The 20,880-nt window shown below is 45.0% G+C and overlaps 1 protein-coding gene across 1 annotated transcript in view; it reads left to right on the forward strand.

Annotated features, from left to right (window-relative positions):
* Positions 1–18,954, forward strand: part of chd6 (chromodomain helicase DNA binding protein 6) — a 210,252-nt gene extending 191,298 nt beyond the window's left edge. The window contains 4 exon segments of the mRNA XM_038803834.1: positions 8,833–9,021; positions 10,316–10,456; positions 14,214–14,318; positions 15,732–18,954. Of these exon segments, the coding sequence (XP_038659762.1) occupies positions 8,833–9,021; positions 10,316–10,456; positions 14,214–14,318; positions 15,732–16,622 (1,326 nt within the window). The 3' untranslated portion in view covers positions 16,623–18,954.
* The last annotated feature ends 1,926 nt before the right edge of the window (positions 18,955–20,880 follow it).

Genomic DNA, 20,880 nt, shown 5'->3' on the forward strand with positions numbered 1-20,880 from the left:
TGTCTGAATTTATGTTGAGTTCAGGTGCAGAGTTTGAGATGTGCCATTGGAGTAAGAACCTGAGGACTGAAACTAATCAGAAATAAAAGCAGAAACTGCTGGAATACTCGGCACATCAGACAGCATCTGGGGAACGAGAAACTAAGTGAATGTTTCAGGTAGAACATCTTCCATCAGAACTGGGAAAACCTAGTGATGTAATATTCAACCCAGTAAAAGTTGGGAGGGTGGGAGAAGAACAAAAGGGAAGGAGAGATTAAGAGGGGCAGTTGGTGGGGCAGGGGCAAAGGGAGTGGTAATGGGACAAGTAAAGAAACAAAAGGTGTTTAGAGGTGTAAATGGAAGAATGATGAATAACTGCCCTCTGAAAATAAGGACATAAGAATTAGGAGCAGAAGTAGTCCAAAGATGTGCAGGTTAGGTGGATTGGCCATGATAAATTGCCCTTAGTGTCCAAAATTGCCCTTAGTGTTGGGTGGGGTTACTGGGTTATTGGGATAGGGTGGAGGTGTGGGCTTGGGTAGGGTGCTCTTTCCAGGAGCCGGTGCAGACTCGATGGGCCGAATGGCCTCCTTCTGCACTGTAAATTCTATGATCTGGCCCCTCGAGCCTGCTCCGCCATTCAATGACATCATGGCTGATCTTTTGTGGACTCAGCTCCACTTTCCGGCCCGAACACCATAACCCTTAATCCCTTTATTCTTCAAAAAACTATCTATCTTTATCTTAAAAACATTTAATGAAGGAGCCTCAACTGCTTCACTGGGCAAGGAATTCCATAGATTCACAACCCTTTGGGTGAAGAAGTTCCTCCTAAACTCAGTCCTAAATCTATTTCCCCTTATTTTGAGGCTATGTCTCCTAGTTCTGCTTTCACCCACCAGTGGAAACAACCTGCCCGCATCTATCCTATCTATTCCCTTCATAATTTTAAATGTTTCTATAAGATCCGCCCTCATCCTTCTAAATTCCAACGAATACAGTCCCAGTCTACTCAACCTCTCCTCATAATCCAACCCCTTCAGCTCTGGGATTAACCTAGTGAATCTCCTCTGCACACCCTCCAGTGTCAGTACGTCCTTTCTCAGGGAAGGACACCAAAACTGAACACAATACTCCAGGTGTGGCCTCACTAACACCTTATACAATTGCAGCATAACCTCCCTAGTCTTAAACTCCATCCCTCTAGCAATGAAGGACAAAATTCCATTTGCCTTCTTAATCACCTGTTGCACCTGTAAACCAACTTTTTGCGACTCATGCACTGGCACACCCAGGTCTCTCTGCAAAGCAGCATGTTTTAATATTTTGCCATTTAAATAATCTCTTTTGCTGTTATTCCTACCAAAATGAATAACCTCACATTTGTCAACATTGTATTCCATCTGCCAGACCCTAGCCCATTCAGTTAACCTATCCAAATCCCTCTGCAGACTTCCAGTATCCTCTGCACTTTTTGCTTTACCACTCATCTTAGTGTCATCTGCAAACTTGGACACATTGCCCTTGGTCCCCAGCTCCAAATCATCTATGGGCCCAACACTGATCTCTGAGGGACACCACTGGCTACTGATTGCCAACCAGAGAAACACCCATTAATCCCCACTCTTTGCTTTCTATTAATTAACCAATCTTCTATCCATGCTACTACTTTACCCTTAATTCCATGCATCTTTATCTTATCGATCGCCCTGGTAATGTCCTCAAAAAATTCCACTAAATTAGTTAGGCACGACCTGCCCTTTTTGAACCCATGCTGTGTCTGCCCAATGGGACAATTTCCATCCAGGTGCCTCGCTATTTCTTCCTTGATGATAGATTCCAGCATCTTCCCTCCTACCGAAGTTAAGCTCACTGGCCTATAATTACCCGCTCTCTGCCTACCTCCTTTTTTAAACAGTTGTGTCACGTTTGCTAATTTCCAATCCGCCGGGACCACCCCAGAGTCTAGGGAATTTTGGTAAATTATCACTAGTGCATTTGCAATTTCCCTATCCATCTCTTTTAGCACTCTGGGATGCATTCCATCAGGGCCAGGAGACTTGTCTACCTTTAGCCCCATTAGCTTGCCCATCACTACCTCCTTAGTGATAACAATCCTCTCAAGGTCCTCACCTGTCATAGCCTCATTTCCATCAGTCACTGGCATGTTATTTGTGTCTTCCACTGTGAAGACCGACCCAAAAAACCTGTTCAGTTCCTCAGCCATTTCCTCATCTCCCATTACTAAGTCTCCCTTCTCATCCTTTAAAGGACCAATATTTACCGTAGCTACTCTTTTTTTGTTTTATATATTTGTAGAAACTTTTAGAACATAGAACATAGAATGATACAGCGCAGTACAGGCCCTTCGGCCCTCGATGTTGCACCGACATGGAAAAAAAAACTAAAGGCCATCTAACCTACACTATGCCCTTATCATCCATATGCTTATCCAATAAATTTTTAAATGCCCTCAATGTTGGCGAGTTCACTACTGTTGCAGGTAGGGCATTCCACGGCCTCACCACTCTTTGCGTAAAAAACCTACCTCTGACCTCTGTCCTATATCTATTACCCCTCAATTTAAGGCTATGTCCCCTCGTGCTAGCCACCTCCATCCGCGGGAGAAGGCTCTCGCTGTCCACCCTATCTAACCCTCTGATCATTTTGTATGCCTCTATTAAGTCACCTCTCAACCTTCTTCTCTCCAACGAAAACAACCTCAAGTCCATCAGCCTTTCCTCATAAGATTTTCCCTCCATACCAGGCAACATCCTGGTAAATCTCCTCTGCACCCGCTCCAAAGCTTCCACGTCCTTCCTATAATGAGGCGACCAGAACTGTACGCAATACTCCAAATGCGGCCGTACCAGAGTTTGGTACAGCTGCATCATGACCTCATGGCTCCGGAACTCAATCCCTCTACCAATAAAGGCCAACACACCATAGGCCTTCTTCACAACCCTATCAACCTGGGTGGCAACTTTCAGGGATCTATGTACATGGACACCGAGATCCCTCTGCTCATCCACACTACCAAGAATTTTACCATTAGCCAAATATTCCGCATTCCTGTTATTCTTTCCAAAGTGAATCACCTCACACTTCTCCACATTAAACTCCATTTGCCACCTCTCAGCCCAGCTCTGCAGCTTATCTATGTCCCTCTGTAACCTGCAACATCCTTCCGCACTGTCTACAACTCCACCGACTTTAGTGTCGTCTGCAAATTTACTCACCCATCCTTCTGCGCCCTCCTCTAGGTCATTTATAAAAATGACAAACAGCAACGGCCCCAGAACAGATCCTTGTGGTACGCCACTCGTAACTGAACTCCATTCTGAACATTTCCCATCAACTACCACTCTCTGTCTTCTTTCAACTAGCCAATTTCTGATCCACATCTCTAAATCACCCTCAATCCCCAGCCTCCGTATTTTCTGCAATAGCCGACCGTGGGGAACCTTATCAAACGCTTTACTGAAATCCATATACACCACATCAACTGCTCTACCCTCGTCTACCTGTTCAGTCACCTTCTCAAAGAACTCGATAAGGTTTGTGAGGCATGACCTACCCTTCACAAAACCATGCTGACTATCCCTAATCATATTATTCCTATCTAGATGATTATAAATCGTATCTTTTATAATCCTCTCCAAGACTTTACCCACCACAGACGTTAGGCTCACCGGCCTATAGTTACCGGGGTTATCTCTACTCCCCTTCTTGAACAAAGGGACCACATTTGCTATCCTCCAGTCCTCTGGCACTATTCCTGTAGCCAATGATGACCTAAAAATCAAAGCCAAAGGCTCAGCAATCTCTTCCCTGGCTTCCCAGAGAATCCTAGGATAAATCCCATCCGGCCCCGGGGACTTATCTATTTTCACCTTGTCCAGAATTGCCAACACTTCTTCCCTACGCACCTCAATGCCATCTATTCTAATAGCCTGGGTCTCAGCATTCTTCTCCTCAATATTATCTTTTTCTTGAGTGAATACTGACGAAAAGTATTCATTTAGTATCTCGCTTATCTCCTCAGCCTCCACACACAACTTCCCACCACTGTCCTTGACTGGCCCTACTCTTACCCTAGTCATTCTTTTATTCCTGACATACCTATAGAAAGCTTTTGGGTTTTCCTTGATCCTACCTGCCAAAGACTTCTCATGTCCCCTCCTTGCTCGTCTCAGCTCTCTCTTTAGATCCTTCCTCGCTTCCTTGTAACTATCAAGCGCCCCAACTGAAACTTCACGCCTCATCTTCACATAGGCCTCCTTCTTCCTCTTAACAAGAGATTCCACTTCTTTGGTAAACCACGGTTCCCTCGCTCGACCCCTTCCTCCCTGCCTGACTGGTACGTACTTATCAAGAACATGCAATAGCTGTTCCTTGAACAAGCTCCACATATCCAGTGTGCCCAACCCTTGCAGCCTACTTCTCCAACCAACACATCCTAAGTCATGTCTAATGGCATCATAATTGCCCTTCCCCCAGCTATAACTCTTGCTCTGCGGGGTATACTTATCCCTTTCCATCACTAACGTAAAGGTCACCGAATTGTGGTCACTGTCTCCAAAGTGTTCACCTACCTCCAGATCTAACACCTGGCCTGGTTCATTACCCAAAACCAAATCCAAAGTGGCCTCACCTCTTGTTGGCCTGTCAACATATTGTGTCAGAAAACCCTCCTGCACACATTGTACAAAGAACGACCCATCCAATGTACTCAAACTATATCTTTTCCAGTCAATATTAGGAAAGTTAAAGTCTCCCATAACAACTACCCTGTTACTTTCGCTCTTTTCCAGAATCATCTTCGCCATCCTTTCCTCTACATCTCTAGAACTATTAGGTGGCCTATAGAAAACTCCCAACAGGGTGACCTCTCCTTTCCTGTTTCTAACCTCAGCCCATACTACCTCGGAAGAAGAGTCCCCATCTTGCATCCTTTCTACCACCGTAATACTGTCCTTGACTAGCAGCGCCACACCTCCCCCTCTTTTGCCCCCTTCTCTGACCTTACTAAAGCACCTAAACCCCGGAACCTGCAACAACCATTCCTGTCCCTGCTCTATCCATGTCTCTGAAATGGCCACAACATCGAAGTCCCAGGTACCAACCCATGCTGCCAGTTCCCCTACCTTATTTCGTATACTCCTGGCATTGAAATAGACACACTTCAAACCACAGACCTGAACACTGCCGCTCTCCTGCGAAGTCAAAACTGTGCTCCTGACCTCTCTACTCTCAATCTCTCGCACCCCAAAACTACAATCCAGGTTCCCATGCCCCTGCTGAATTAGTTTAAACCCCCCCAAAGAGTACTAACAAATCTCCCCCCCAGGATATTGGTGCCCCTCAGGTTCAGATGTAGACCATCCTGTCTATAGAGGTCCCACCTTCCCCAGAAAGAGCCCCAGTTATCCAGAAATCTGAATCCCTCCCGCCTGCACCATCCCTGTAGCCACGTGTTTAATTGCTCTCTCTCCCTATTCCTCATCTCACTATCACGTGGCACGGGCAACAACCCAGAGATAACAACTCTGTTTGTTCTCGCTCTGAGCTTCCATCCTAGCTCCCTAAAGGCCTGCCTGACATCCTTGTCCCCTTTCCTACCTATGTCGTTAGTGCCAATGTGGACTACGACTTGGGGCTGCTCGCCCTCCCCCTTAAGGACCCGGAACACACGATCCGAGACATCACGTACCCTTGCACCTGGGAGGCAACATACCAAACGTGAGTCTCTCTCGCTCCCACAAAATCTCCTATCTGTGCCCCTGACTATTGAGTCCCCAATTACTAATGTTCTACTCCTTTCCCCCCTTCCCTTCTGAGCAACAGGGACAGACTCCGTGCCAGAGGCCCGTACCCCATGGCTTACCCCTGGTAAGTCGTCCCCCCCACAAGTATCCAAAACGGTATACTTGTTACTCAGGGGAACGACCGCAGGGGGTCCCTGCACTGACTGCTTCTTCCCAGTCCCTCTTACAGTTACCCATCTATCTCCAGTCTTTGGTGTAACTACTTCCCTGAAGCTCCTATCTATGACCCCCTCTGCCTCCCGAATGATCCGAAGTTCATCCAGCTCAAGCTCCAGGTCCCTAACACAGTTTTTGAGGAGCTGGAGTTGGGTGCACTTCCCACAGATGAAATCAGCAGGGACACTGACGGCGTCCCTCACCTCAAACATTCTGCAGGAGGAGCATTGTACTGCCTTCCCTGACATCCCCTCTAGATTAAAAAAAAAACAAGAAAAAGAAAAAGAAAGGAAGAGCTTACCTGATATTACCTCAAACCCTGCTCCCGCTGAAAGGTAAGCAAATTTAAAGGCACACTCACCTTCACGACAGGCCCCTGCTCCCGCTTCCCAACCACCGTGGAGTGGGGGGGTTGGTTAGAGGAGGAGGTAGGGTGGGAAACACTCATGAAGTGTTTCGGGTTTAACTGTCACTTGCCAACAGCCCCTCCACAAACCACCTTCAACTTAGGCTGACCGCACTGCACGTATGCAAATTTCCCCAGAACAGCTGATCAGTAGCTCTGCTGCCCTCTGCTGGTTGCTTGCCTTTACTCAAACTCCTTGGGTCTTCTTCGCAGGTTCACCTTCAACTTAGGCTGACCGCACTGCACGTATGCAAATTTCCCCAGAACAGCTGATCAGTAGCTCTGCTGCCCTCTGCTGGTTGCTTGCCTTTACTCAAACTCCTTGGGTCTTCTTCGCAGGTTCACCTTCAACTTAGGCTGACCGCACTGCACGTATGCAAATTTCCCCAGAACAGCTGATCAGTAGCTCTGCTGCCCTCTGCTGGTTGCTTGCCTTTACTCAAACTCCTTGGGTCTTCTTCGCAGGTTCACCTTCAACTTAGGCTGACCGCACTGCACGTATGCAAATTTCCCCAGAACAGCTGATCAGTAGCTCTGCTGCCCTCTGCTGGTTGCTTGCCTTTACTCAAACTCCTTGGGTCTTCTTCGCAGGTTCACCTTCAACTTAGGCTGACCGCACTGCACGTATTTACTGTCTGTTTTTATATTCTGAGCAAGTTTACTCTCATAATCTATCTTACTCTTTGCAGCTTTTTTAGTATCTTCTGTTGCCCCCTAAAGATTTCCCAGTCCTCTAGTCTCCCACTAATCTTTGCCACTTTGTATGCTTTTTCCTTCAATTTGATACTCTCCCTTATTTCCTTAGATATCCATGGTCGATTTTCCCTCTTTCTACCGTCCTTCCTTTTTGTTGGTATAAACCTTTGCTGAGCACTGTGAAAAATCGCTTGCAAGGTTCTCCACTGTTCCTCAACTGTTTCACTATAAAGCTTTGCTCCCAGTCTACCTTAGCTAGTTCTTCTCTCATCCCATTGTAATCTCCCTTGTTTAAGCACAAAACACTAGTGTTTGATTTTACCTTCTCACCCTTCATCTGTATTTTTAATTCCACCATATTGTGATCGCTCCTTCCAAGAGGATTCCTAACTATGAGATTATTAATCAATCCTGTCTCATTACACAGGACCAGATCTAGGACCACTTGTTCCCTCATAGGTTCCATTACATACTGTTCTAGGACACTATCGAAAGCAAAGATAATGGCTGGGGGGGGTGGAAACTAGAGTAACAATGGAACCTACAAAGAGACGACAAAACTGGGACTGAGATTGTAGTTGTTGAACTCTATGTTGAGTCCGAAAGGCTGCAAAGTACCCAATCAGAAGATGAGTGCTGTTGGTAAACAGTCTCGAAGAGAGATGAGAAATATTTTCACTTCGAGAATTGTCAGAACCTGGAATGCTCCAGCTGAAAAGGTGATGGAAGCGTATTCCCTAACTTTTGAAAGGGAATTAGGTAGGTTTGATTCTTATGGTTGAGAAACCTACCAGGTTCGGAAAAAAATCAGGAGTCTGGGATTAAGCTATTTCAAAGAACCAGTACAGATACAGCTGGTCAAATGAGACCCTCCTGAATTGTAAGTTTCTTGGATTCTGTTAGTAAATGGAGAGAACCCAAAGCACAGATTTGAGGTGATTGCTAAAAGAACGTGGGGATTTTCTTTAACAGTGAATTGGGATCTGGAATGCACTTCCTGAAAGGGTGTTGGAAGCAGGTTCAATACTACCTTTGAAAAGGGAATTGACGAAATACACAGAATTCCCTAGCTGACAGTAAAGAAACAGGCCATTTCCAGATGGTCTAAGCCTGAGTTTAGCTGAAGCCTCCTCTTACACCATTTCATCTAATTGTACCAATATATTTATCTAATCCTTTCTCCATCATGTGTTTAACTAGCTTCTCCTTAACTGTATATTTGCTAGTCACCTCAGATATTCCTTGTGGTTGCACATTCTCCCCACTCTCTGGGTAAACATGATGTGGAGATGCCGGCGATGGACTGGGGTCGGCACAGTGAGAAGTCTGACAACACCAGGTTAAAGGCCAATAGGCTTGTTTGGAATCACCAGCTTTTGGAGTGCAGCTCCTTCATCAGATGAGTCCTCACCTGCACTCACCTGAGGAAGGAGCTGCGCTCTGAAAGCTAGCGATTCCAAACAAACCTGTTGGACTTTAACCTGGTGTTGTCAGACTTCTCTCTGGGTAAAGACATTTCTCCCATATTCACTATTGGATTTACTGGTAACTGTCAGATATTTAAGGACTTAATATTGGATTCCCCTACTAATCTCCCTCCAATTGGGCCAGCAGTGAAAGATTTTAATTATTAACGAATGAGCTTGCAATGCTAAGGAAAAGAACAGGGAAGTGGGATTAAAGGGCCAGTGCCAACACAATGGGAAGAATGGCCTCCTCCTGTGCTATATGATTCTATGATTAGGGATTTTCTTTTTAATGAAGGAAGTGGACCTTTCGAAGCATCTTTTCTCTGGGGCGGCTCACTCTGCCGACAGCATGTCCAACATGATGCTTAAACTTCCCCAAGGCAAACAGCGACTGCCAACTGAGGAAGAGCAAAAAAACAAGAGTCTGATTGAGTGGCTGAGGCAGCATCCCACCTACACTATGGATGTGTCCAACCTGGCTCCCGTAAGTATACCGTCAGTACCGCACTCACCTGCAGCACTCGAAAGGATTTATCTTCAGTGGGTGCTTGGAAGGCTAGCTTCTGGCTGTGGTACAGACTGCAGCTGCAGGGTTATCATTTGTTGTCTTCCATCCTTGGGCAGCACGGTAGCATTGTGGATAGCACAATTGCTTCACAGCTCCAGAGTCCCAGGTTCGATTCCGGCTTGGGTCACTGTCTGTGCGGAGTCTGCACATCCTCCCCGTGTCTGCGTGGGTTTCCTCCGGGTGCTCCGGTTTCCTCCCACAGTCCAAAGATGTGCAGGTTAGGTGGATTGGCCATGATAAATTGCCCTTTGTGTCCAAAATTGCCCTTAGTGTTGGGTGGGGTTACTGGGTTATGGGAATAGGGTGGAGATGTTGACCTTGGGTAGGGTGCTCTTTCCAAGAGCTGGTGCAGACTCGATGGGCCGAATAGCCTCCTTCTGCACTGTATATTCTATGATAAAGCAGCCTGCTCGATTGGCACCCCATCCACCCCCTCTCTCTGCAACTAGTGCAGCTTGGCTGTAATGTGTACCATCTATAAGATGCACTGCAACAATTCACCAAGACTTTGCAGCAAATCCCGAACCCATGGCCTCGGAGGACAAAGGCAGCAGACAGTTGGAAACATCACTACTTCCAAACCCCTTTCAAAGTCATGTATCATCCCAACATAGACCTGAATCTTAATTCTTTCATCATCGCTCGGTCAAAATCCAATTGTGGTGCAGTAGTCTGATGGAGATGGGAATACTTGACATTTACACTTGATATATAGCCACTTGCTGTGGCAGAGCAGATGTAGTTTGTCGAACTGACATCACCTTAGGAGAAGAGGGGAGAGGAATTAAGAAGGAAATAACAAATAGTGATTTATCTGCAACTCTTTTATCTGAGAAAACATGTTGCGGCACTGTATAGGGGAACAATGGACACCAACTGGGCAGTGTGGTCACTGACCAAATGCAATGATCACAGGTCAGTTCTGAGAAAGTCAGAAATGGCAGACAAAATGTTTAAGAAGAGACTTGGTGAGTGCTGGTACATTCTGATTGAAAGTTCTGTTCCTGAGGGGTGTAAAATAGAAGAGCAGGATTCATGTGTGATAATGTCGTAGGTACAGAAATGAATGAGTGCAGTTCACCTAAACATAGGACCTCGCAGTTTGAGATATTTTACTAAAAGCGGCACAATGTCTTTTTGCTCTTTCCCACCATTTGTTACCACCTCTCACTGCCCAATGGATTATCGCATTCTTCTATTTCTGTGGCAGAATTGTACAGCAATTTTACACGGCCTTTCAGAACGGCCCAAACAGAGGCGGCATCGATGCAAGGATCCCAGTAAATTGGACATCAATACACTGACCGGGGAGGAGCGGGTACCTGTTGTCCATAAGGGAAGTGGAAGAAAGGTAAGATCATGTGGAGAAGGAAGGGGCCATTCAACAGGATTCACCCATTTGAATGGTTGTAAAGGAAATGAGAATTAACTCAATGTGGTTGGTTTGTTCTTTAATTTAAATCTATGGTTCTTCCTGGGGCACGTAATGGAGCTTGAAGACTTGATGCCACATTGCAGGGTGTTAATAGGATCTATGCTGGTTGTGAAGCTGAAACCAAGACTCTTAGAACATAGAACAGCACAGAACAGGCCCTTCGGCCCTCAATGTTGTGCCGAGCATTGTCCGAAACCAACCAAGACCAAGCTATCCCACTCCCTGTCTTTCTGGTGTGCTCCATGTGCCTATCCAATAACCGCTTGAAAGTTCCTAAAGTGTCCGACTCCACTATCACAACAGGCAGTCCATTCCACACCCTAACCACTCTCTGAGTAAAGAACCTACCTCGGACATCCCTCCTATATCTCCCACCCTGATCCTTATAGTTATGCCCCCTTGTAACAGCTACATCCACCCGAGGAAATAGTCTGTGAACGTCCACTCTATCTATCCCTCATCATCTTATAAACCTCTATTAAGTCGCCTCTCATCCTCCTCCGCTCCAATGAGAAAAGCCCTAGCTCCCTCAACCTTTCCACATAAGACCTATCCTGCAAACCAGGCAGCATCCTGGTAAATCTCCTTTGCACCCTTTCCAATGCTCGGAACAGTGTTTTGTTGATGGGATTTATTGACTTGTTCCATCTCAGAGCTCTCCTCCCGCTCCACCCAGTGTCCTAGCTATCCCCTGTTTACAGGTGCTCAATGACGATCTGTACTCATCACCTGTTTCTCTCAATCTTAGCAATTTTATTTCCTTGACATTAACAAACCGAAACAATGTAAACGACAAGACATTAACACAAGTGTGTTTCTTCCATCCTTCTTTGGCTTCATCCAAAGGCTAAGGTGAGCTGGGGAGGCCTCAGCACTTCCTTTGGACAGACGTTGACTCTGCCTGGTCACTGTCCATTGCATTCTGTAGATACTGGAGCTCTGGGAGCAGTGCTGTATGCTGTGGATACTGCTCTGGGGACCCGAGTTTGAATCCCGCCACTGCAGATGGTGAAATTTGAATTCAATATAAACCTGGAATTAAAAGTCCAATGATGACCATGAAACCATAGCCGATTGTCGTAAAAACCCATCTGGTTCACTAATATCCTTTAGGGAAGGAAATCTGCTGTCCTTACCGGCCTGGCCTACATGATACTCCAGACCCACAGCAATGTGGTTGACTCTCATTGCCCCTTGGAGGGAAATTAGGGATGGGCAGGAAATGCTGGCACAGCCTGCGACACCCACGTCCCATGAATCAATATTTTTTTAAATTCTCATTCACTGTATTCCGCTTGCTGTGTGGAAACACGTTTTCTCATATCACTTCGCTTCTTTAGGCAATTATTTTAAATCAGTACCCTATCATTTTTCACAAGTGGGAACAGTTTTTCCCCGTCTACTCTGTCCAGCCCCCTCATGATTTCGAACAGCTCTATTAAATCTCCCCTCAGCCTTTTTTTCTCCAAGGAAAAGTGTCCCAACTTGTCCAATTTATCTTCACAACTGAAGTGCCTCATCACTGGAACCATTCTCGTGAATTTTTTCTACACTTTACCCAATAACCTCTTATCCTTCCTGAAGTGTGACACCCAGAACTGGACAGACTACTCCAGCTGAGGTCAAACTAGCGTTTTATATCAGTTCAACATAACCTCATTGACCTTGTACTCAGTGCCCCTATTAATAAAGCCTTGCTGTTTTATCTATTAGCTGCTCTCTTAACCTGTCATACCAATGACTTGTGTAAATATACATCCAGATCCCTCTGTTCCTGCATCCTATTTTGAGTTTTATTGTCTCTTCGTGTTCTACCTAACCAAACAAATCATTTTACATTTCTCTGCATTGAACTTTGTCTGCCACCTCTCCACCCATTCCACTTTGTCTGCCACCTCTCCACCCATTCCACTTTGTCTGCCACCTCTCCACCCATTCCACTTTGCCTGCCACCTCTCCACCCATTCCACTTTGCCTGCCACCTCTCCACCCATTCCACTTTGTCTGCCACCTCTCCACCCATTCCACTTTGTCTGCCACCTCTCCACCCATTCCACTTTGTCTGCCACCTCTCCACCCATTCCACTTTGCCTGCCACCTCTCCACCCATTCCACTTTGCCTGCCACCTCTCCACCCATTCCACTTTGTCTGCCACCTCTCCACCCATTCCACTTTGCCTGCCACCTCTCCACCCATTCCACTTTGTCTGCCACCTCTCCACCCATTCCACTTTGTCTGCCACCTCTCCACCCATTCCACTTTGTCTGCCACCTTTCCACCCATTCCACTTTGTCTGCCACCTCTCCACCCATTCCACTTTGCCTGCCACCTCTCCACCCATTCCACTTTGCCTGCCACCTCTCCACCCATTCCACTAACTTGGCTTTCTTCCCGTCTGCTCTGAAATTCTACACTATCCACCTCACAGTTCACAAAGCTTCAAAATGTCGTATCATCTGCAAACGTTTGAAATTGTGCCCAAGGTCTAGGATATACATCAGGAAAAGCAAGGGTTCCAATACTGACCCCTGAGGAACACCACTACAAAACTTTCTCTAGTCAATAATCTTTATTTCAATTATCTTCATTATCACAAGTAGGCTTACATTAATTAACACTGCAATGAAGTTACTATGAAAATCTCCTAGTCGCCACATTCAGGCGCCTGTTCGGGTACGCAGAGGGAGAATTCAGAATGTCCACTCATTGCATATTGGAATATGCGTAAGGGCTATTTGGCTATCTTTTGCCCGCAAAGGGGTTTGATGACAATCTTTACAGTGCAGAAGGAGGCCATTCAGCCCATCAGGTCTGCACTGGCTCTCTGATAGAGTATTCTACTTAGTCGCACTTCCCTGCATATCCCTGTAACCTTGCACATTCTTTTCAAATAGCAATCCAATTTCGAATATCTCACTCCATCCTGCCTACACCACCCTCTCAAGAAGTTTGTTCTAGATTCCAACCATCCTCGCGGTGAAAAGAACCTTTCCTCATCACTTTTAACCCCTTTGCCAATTAGTTTGAATCCATGCCCTATAGATCTTGATGATCCCAAGTGAGAACAGTTTCTCACTATTTACCCGTACCATGCTGTCAGAATCTTGAATAACTCTATCAAATCGCCTCCTCTCAGCCTTCTTTTCTCCCAGGAATCTCTCCATTCTATCCTGTAGCTACATTTCTTTATTCCAAGAATCATTCATGTGAGGCTTGCCTACCACTAAAGGCACACTGACTGGTGTGTAGTTACCGACATTCACGCACTCCTTTTTGAATACAGGTGCAACATGCAAAATTCTCTAGTCCGCTGGCACTACCCCTGTGTCTAAGGACAACTGTTGGAGGTGTCATCTTTTGGTTATTCCGAAGCCCCATCTACCTGTTTGGACCAATGTAAAGGATTCTGCAGCATTATTCAAAGCAGAACTGGAGAACCTCCTCTGTATCCCAGGCCAACATTCATCCCTCAACCACCATCATGAAAAAGTGGATTCACTGGCCATTTATTCCTTTGGCTGTTTACGGGATTATGCTATGTGTAAATTGCCATTTGCCTACCCTATAACCGTGATTCAGAAGTTACGTATTCGGTGTGAAGCACCTCGGGACAAGGTTTATGTAAAGACAATTTGTTTCTTAAATTTTTTTTGTTATATTCTGGATGTTCAGCTGGGTGGAGCCATGGCACCACTGATAAAGGAGCTGACGAGGTGGCTTGATGCAAACCCAGAATATGCTGTTGCACCAGAGTGGGCAGAAATTGTGAAGCATTCGGTAAGTACTCTCACTGTGTAAAATAACTTCAGACTAGATGATATATTGAAGGGCATTGACTTGCGTTTTTCATGTGGATAGGTGTTAAGACCTTTAGTTGTTTGAAAGTTGTAGTACTGAACCATTCAGAGCAGGGAGGTTCTAGATTTTACTCTGAACCATTGACCCCCTCTCTCTTAGTTGGAATCATATTAAAGTCTCTTAATTAAGACCAGCTTACTATAGGGGCAGGAAAAGTCCGAAGCCAGAAGAGCTGCGTCAGGGGAATCCGACCCCAGAGCTCTGTCATAGGAATCCTGGAAAATACCTGGCCACGAATGTTTAATGATGAGTGATTAGGGTTGTCTGTGAAATGTCTGCGCACACTACCTGAGCTCAAATATAAAAAATGTTCTCTGGGATAAGTTTAGAACTCCGCCTTGCAAATTGTCTGAGTTTTCAGTACCCATCTACATCACAAAAAAGGGAGAAGCTGCCCCGAGGCTGGTGAAACCAAACACCAATGTGGGCCAACCCCATAGGAAGGGAGCATAAGAGTAAGAGGAGATCAATCAATCCTGAGAGTCTGCTCCATCATTCTAATTAGATCATAACTGATTTGCACCTCAGCCCCATTCAGTTGCCCTTGATACTCTTAATCCATTAAAAGTCCCATTGATCTCGGTCTGAGCAGGAAGGAAATTGGCATTAACCAAGGACATGATGTTTGATTTTGATGCCACTGAGGAACATAGGAAATAGAGGGAGGAGGCCACTCAGCCCCTCGAGCCTACTCCGCCTTTCCACAGGATCTTTATTGACCTGATTGTAACCACAATCCCATTTTCCTGTCTACCCCTGATAATCTTTCACCCCTTATTAATCAAGAATCTATTCAGCTTTACCTTAAAAATATTCAAAGATGTCCCTGTGGAGTTTGCACATTCTCCCCGTGTCTGCGTGGGTTCGCCTCCACAACCCAAAGATGTGCAGGGTAGATGGATTGGCCACGCTAAATTGCCCCTTAATTGGAAAAAATGAATTGGGTACTCTAAATTTATATATTTTTTAAATGGCACAGTGGTTAGCACGTGGTCTCATGGCACTGAGGACCCGGGTTCAATCCCGGCTCTGGGTCACTGTCCGTGTGGAGTTTGCACATTCTCCCCGTGTCTGTGTGGGTTTCACCCCGACAACCCAAAGACGTGCAGGGTAGGTCAATTGGCCACGCTAAATTGCCTCTTAATTGGAAAAAAAAAAGAATTGGGTACTCTAACTATTTTTTAAACATTCAAAGATTCTGCTTCAACTGCCTTTAGAGGAAGAGAGTTCCAGAGACTCACCACCTTGTGAGAGCGACTGAGGAAGATCTCTTCCTAAGCTTGCATTATACTGCTGAGTTTCCTTAAATCACTTTTATTTTTGTGCCTCCAGGGTTTTCTACCAGAGAGTAAGTTCAGCCGCATCCTGACGGAGCCTGTAGTGAAAGAGGCCGGTGGCAGAAAGCGGGGACGGAGACCAAGGAGTGAAATGGCCAAAGCGAGCGGAGTTTTGACTGAGACCGCCACGTCGATGGGGCCAATGTTAATGAATGGGCTCATTGCTGGGATGGATCTGGTGAGCTTGCAGAATCTCCGAAATATTCACAATCTTCAGCTAGCTGGGCTGATGGGATTCCCAGCTGGCTTCGCCGCAATCCCTTCCGGAGAGGATGGCAAGAGCAGCCTGAACATGTTGCCCATGATGCTCCCTGGGGTGGCTGGGATGTCACACGTATTTGGTGTTGGGGGGTTGTTGAACAACCCATCAGTAGTATCAAGTACCAGCACTTTGAGTTCATCTACCTTGACAATGAGCGCTTCTTCAAAAGTGGATAAGGGCAGCGAACAGAAGGGTAATGCTGCAGAGTCGATGAAGCATGAAGGAGGCTCTTTGTCAAGAGATAAGCCTGGTCCCAGTTCATCTTTCCATGACTCTGGTGAAGCCAGAGTCACCACCAGCAATCCGTTGTCCTTCAACCCATTCCTGCTGCACAGCATGCCTGCTGGCTTGATTTACCCATCTATGTTTCTTCCACATGGCATCGGTATGGCAATGCCCGGCTTTGCACAAGCTGGGCACTCGGAAGCAGAAAGTACCGAGAGCCCAAAGAAGAAAAGAAAGAAAGCCAAGGAGGAGACGGCAAATGACGGGACTGAATCCAGCCCACAGCAAACAACTGCTGAAGAGAGCACAGCAAAATCAACAGACTCCACAGCCGTGCAGGACAGTTCTGGGCAGGAGACTGAAAAAAACTCTGTAGAGGGTGCCCAGAATGCTGAGTAGAATTTGTATTTGCTTTTAGGTCAATTCTAGGTTTTCTTGATTTCAAAATTCAAACCATGTTTATGACCCCCTCTCCTGCCTGGTCTCTTTTGCACCCGCCCCGTGCTGTGTGCGGCTTAGGAACATAAAGCAGTCATATTAAATTCATCCATTGAGTTCATTTTTCATCTTCAGTTTTTGATTGGGTAGCCACAATCTCCACGCAGTAACTATGCTCAGATTGTTGTATGGAGATTATGGTTGGCTGGTCTTTGGGGAAGAGAGTGGTAGGGAGGCAAAAATGTGTTGATTCTCCACACACCATCCAAATATATCACACAAGGGGATTGTCAACGTTTTATTCAATGCTTCTTGCTCTAGTTTTGTCAGTATTTCAACTCCCAATTTTTTTTTTGTAAAACTGAGTCGTGGGGTGGGGGAGGTTCTGTTAGCTTTAACCCTCCTTGGCTGGTGAAATAGGGAGGGTTCATGTCCTACATTGACACGGTACTGATAGCCTGTTGGTGAGGGTGTCGTTAGGGGACGCAGTGTGGCCGTGTGTGTCACAGTCTCATAAACTCTAATAGGAGTGTGTACTTCACACTACAGCTGTTCCACTCTCTTGCTATGTTAGAACAATTTGAAACTTCTGATATTGGGGAAAGAGTGGATAAACATTACAATGATGCCTTTTCAGGATTAATCCCCTTTGAATGGTTTGCAAATTAGACTTCTAAAAGATGCATCGAGTGCAAAGTTATTAGAACAATTCTATGCATTCTTTGATGTATGTCTGAACTACAGAACTGGTGGCTAAGCTTGACTCCTGAGACTGAACATAGTTGTGCTCAGTATCACTGGTGCACATATGGTCCAATATCTGGTAAGATACAGTGAGTTACCCCTGTGAAATACCCTGCTCATTGTGTGATTTTGAGTTCAGGAGATGTATAAATACAGGTCCCCAAATCTACTAAAATGAACCAATGCTGTGAAACTCCAGTTACAGGTTAGTTGGCTTTAAATAGTTTCAGCTGAAGATCACACCAGTTATGCAGCTGACTTGAGATGGTTCCTGGATACGGCACCTTGCTTTGCTTTTGTCCACTGTCAACTGCCAGAATCAATACCAGTTCTGTCCTGGTGTCTGCTCATCACATCGATATGCCAGCCATCCTACACTGGTTAACTACACCTGCTGCAGGATTTCATCTCGCATTCCTCCCCCACCCCCAAAAATAATCTGCTAATTAATTTTAGTCCTTCTAAATCTGCAGGACAGCATTTTAGAATTGAAAGCCTTAGCTTCCTGGAATGTGAAGCCTAAAAAGAGTGAGGTATTGGGACATTGGTTTCCCTATAGTGAGAGTAGATTCTGTATCCCACCATAACCATTGTGTGTAATTATACAGTACACAGTCGGTGTGTGAGAGGGAGATGTGCTTTTTCCTGTTAACAGTTTAACACTTGACTTTTGAGGATTTTAATTTTGTTTTTATGAGGAGTTGGGAGAGAAGACAAAATTATAATTCCTTGAAATACTTTTTTGCCATTCTTTTAGACTTTAGTTTAGCTAAAACTTAGTGAACTATATCAATGAATTGATTTTTTTAAAAAACATTTTTAAAAGAGGGTCACCAAGGACCAATGTGTTTGATCGCACATCCAGAATCCAGATCCTTGCCCGGATCACTATCCGTTGTTCCAAGACGGGTGGCAGTGTGAATGCAACCTGTTAGCTTGGATGGGACACTGTACAAAGTTCCATTGACAGCGGCAGCATGAATTGCATTAGCCATCACCCAATAACTTTCCCCGATCTTCACCCCATCCAACCCCAATCTTTGCTAAGACGCTGCCAGATTGCAGTGTAACTGTGGCAGAGAGGTGGTATCACAGTAGCAGCATGTATTGAATGAGTTTATAACTCTCAGCTCCCTTCCCCTTTTTTTCCTTTTCCCGTAACATTTTTGACGATACCAGCAGATTGACTTAGCTGACACTGTAGCTTCAGTTAAACCAAGGAAAGTCCTCTGGAGCTGAGCATTATACCAGGTCCTGACCGAACTTAGACATGAAGCTTTTAGTGGTTTATTTCCAAAGGGAATATCAAGTCTTGAAGTATTCACAAAGTTTACTGTCCACTGAAGTTTTTTTTTAAAAACAAGTGTTGATTTTCATTTTCTTTACTGTTACAACCTTACATAAGTTATGGATTTGTACCAAGGTCCAAATGTTGAGTCATATATTTCGTTATTGCATTATTTATTCATCTGTTGTATGTCGATGTGTTTTTTATTATATATAATTATTCTGAATCACTAACTATAAAATTCTGACTCTTATTTTTACCTTGAAGATGAGCAAATGATTTTTGAATTCTGCATGGCAAATTCAGCAGTTTGAAGTCTGAAAAGTTTATTTTTAATAATTTCCAAAAACTTTTATCACTGACCCCCCCCCCCCCCCACCCCCCCCCCCCCCCCCCCCCCAAAGAAAAAAAGCACATTGTTTATTGAGACAGTGTCCCATCTGTTGGTCTGCACGGAGTTCACCTGTTTTTAAAAAATTCTCTCCGCCAAGTCTTGCATTGTACAAGATTGCCCTCAGTTAATTCTATAAGTTGGTGCTTAACTAAATTGTCCAGTAAATGGCTCTGTTTCCTATTTGGTTCCATGTTGAATATTCAATGATGGTCAAAATGAATATTTGATGTGGAGATGCCGGCGTTGGACTGGGGTGAGCACAGTAAGAAGTCTTACAACACCAGGTTAAAGTCCAACAGGTTTGATTCAAACACGAGCTTTCGGAGCGCTGCGCTCCGAAAGCTCGTGTTTGAATCAAACCTGTTGGACTTTAACCTGGTGTTGTAAAATGAATCTTGACACAGCTAGGAATCCTGGGAAATATGGACCAGTAAAATGTTCTACCAATGGCAGTAAATGTCACTGAAACATCACTGAGGATGAAGGCGAAGAGTTCAAGGCATCAGAATCAGGGTGGCGATACAATATTGTCTGACCCCCTCCCCGCCCACCACACTTTCTCTTCTCTTCCCAGTGCCCATGCTGCATCCATCTGTTAGTCACAACCTTACAGCGGTTCTTTCTCTCTTTCTGATTCATGTTATTGGAAAATGACCGGCAGAAAGCTGGATATTTACACCAAGCAAAGCAAGAGGAACGTAATGTAGCACCACCAAGTTCTTAACACTTTTTACTATCTGGTCAGTCACCATTATTATAGACATATAATAATGGAGATATATAATATAGATATATAACCATGGAGGGAGATGAGGTACTCTATTATTAGTTAAGATTTTCAAGATACTTTTGGTGTAAGTTTGGATTCAGTTAAAGCTTATCTTGTCTGTAAGGTAAGGAGTTTCTGAAACAAAGTTTTATAGTTCCAATGAATGGGCTGTGTGGCATGCTGTATTATCAGTCCTGGGACAGTGCAATAGCTGGGACCCTGTAGCGTTTACAGCAGTGTGTACGGTTGAGCTATTTTGGGGATTGTTTTCAGGGAGGTGTTGGATTGCAGTTTGACCCTGACTGGCACATGTAAAATGATGGTACAGGCGCAGCATCAGAGAGAGAGGGCACAGGATTAATTTCCTCAAATACTTAGTTCCTGATTTGAGGGGAAAAGCAAAGCACAGACTCTGACATCTTTCTGCGGGAAGAATTTAGGCTGTACTAGTTTGGGCAAAAGGGCTTTGATAAAGGTCTGGGTTCAGTTAGCCTTCCCTTGGTGAAGTAAAAACTTGCTGAAAGGGGCAGGAAACCAATATCCATCATTGAACCTGGGACCCTGGCACTGTGAAGCCACAGTGCTAGCCACTTGTGCTACCATGCTGCCCTTTCTGTGCTCAAATTGACTGCCACGTTTACCTACAACATTCCCTACAGATCTCCAAGCATTTTGGACTGAGGCTGTGAAAGGCTCTATCGAAATGGAAGTTCTTTCTTTCTACCTCCAACCAATTACCAACCCATGTTACAAGGTTGTCTTCAATTCAATGTGCTTTTATATTTGCTGATTAACATGCTTATCAACTGCCTCCTGAAAGTCTATACAGACAACATCTATATACACTCCCAAATCCAGCATGCTGGTGATCGTTCCAAAATGTCAACTAGAATAGTAAGATATGGCCTATTCTTCACCAAACCATGTTGACTCTTTGATCAACGTTTATTAGAGAGAAAGACTTACATTTCCGTAGCACCTTTCACAAACTCAAGATACCGTGGGCAGCACGGTAGCACAAGTG

This window comes from Scyliorhinus canicula, chromosome 7 (assembly GCF_902713615.1).
Source record: "Scyliorhinus canicula chromosome 7, sScyCan1.1, whole genome shotgun sequence".
Taxonomy (NCBI): Eukaryota; Metazoa; Chordata; class Chondrichthyes; order Carcharhiniformes; family Scyliorhinidae; genus Scyliorhinus; species Scyliorhinus canicula.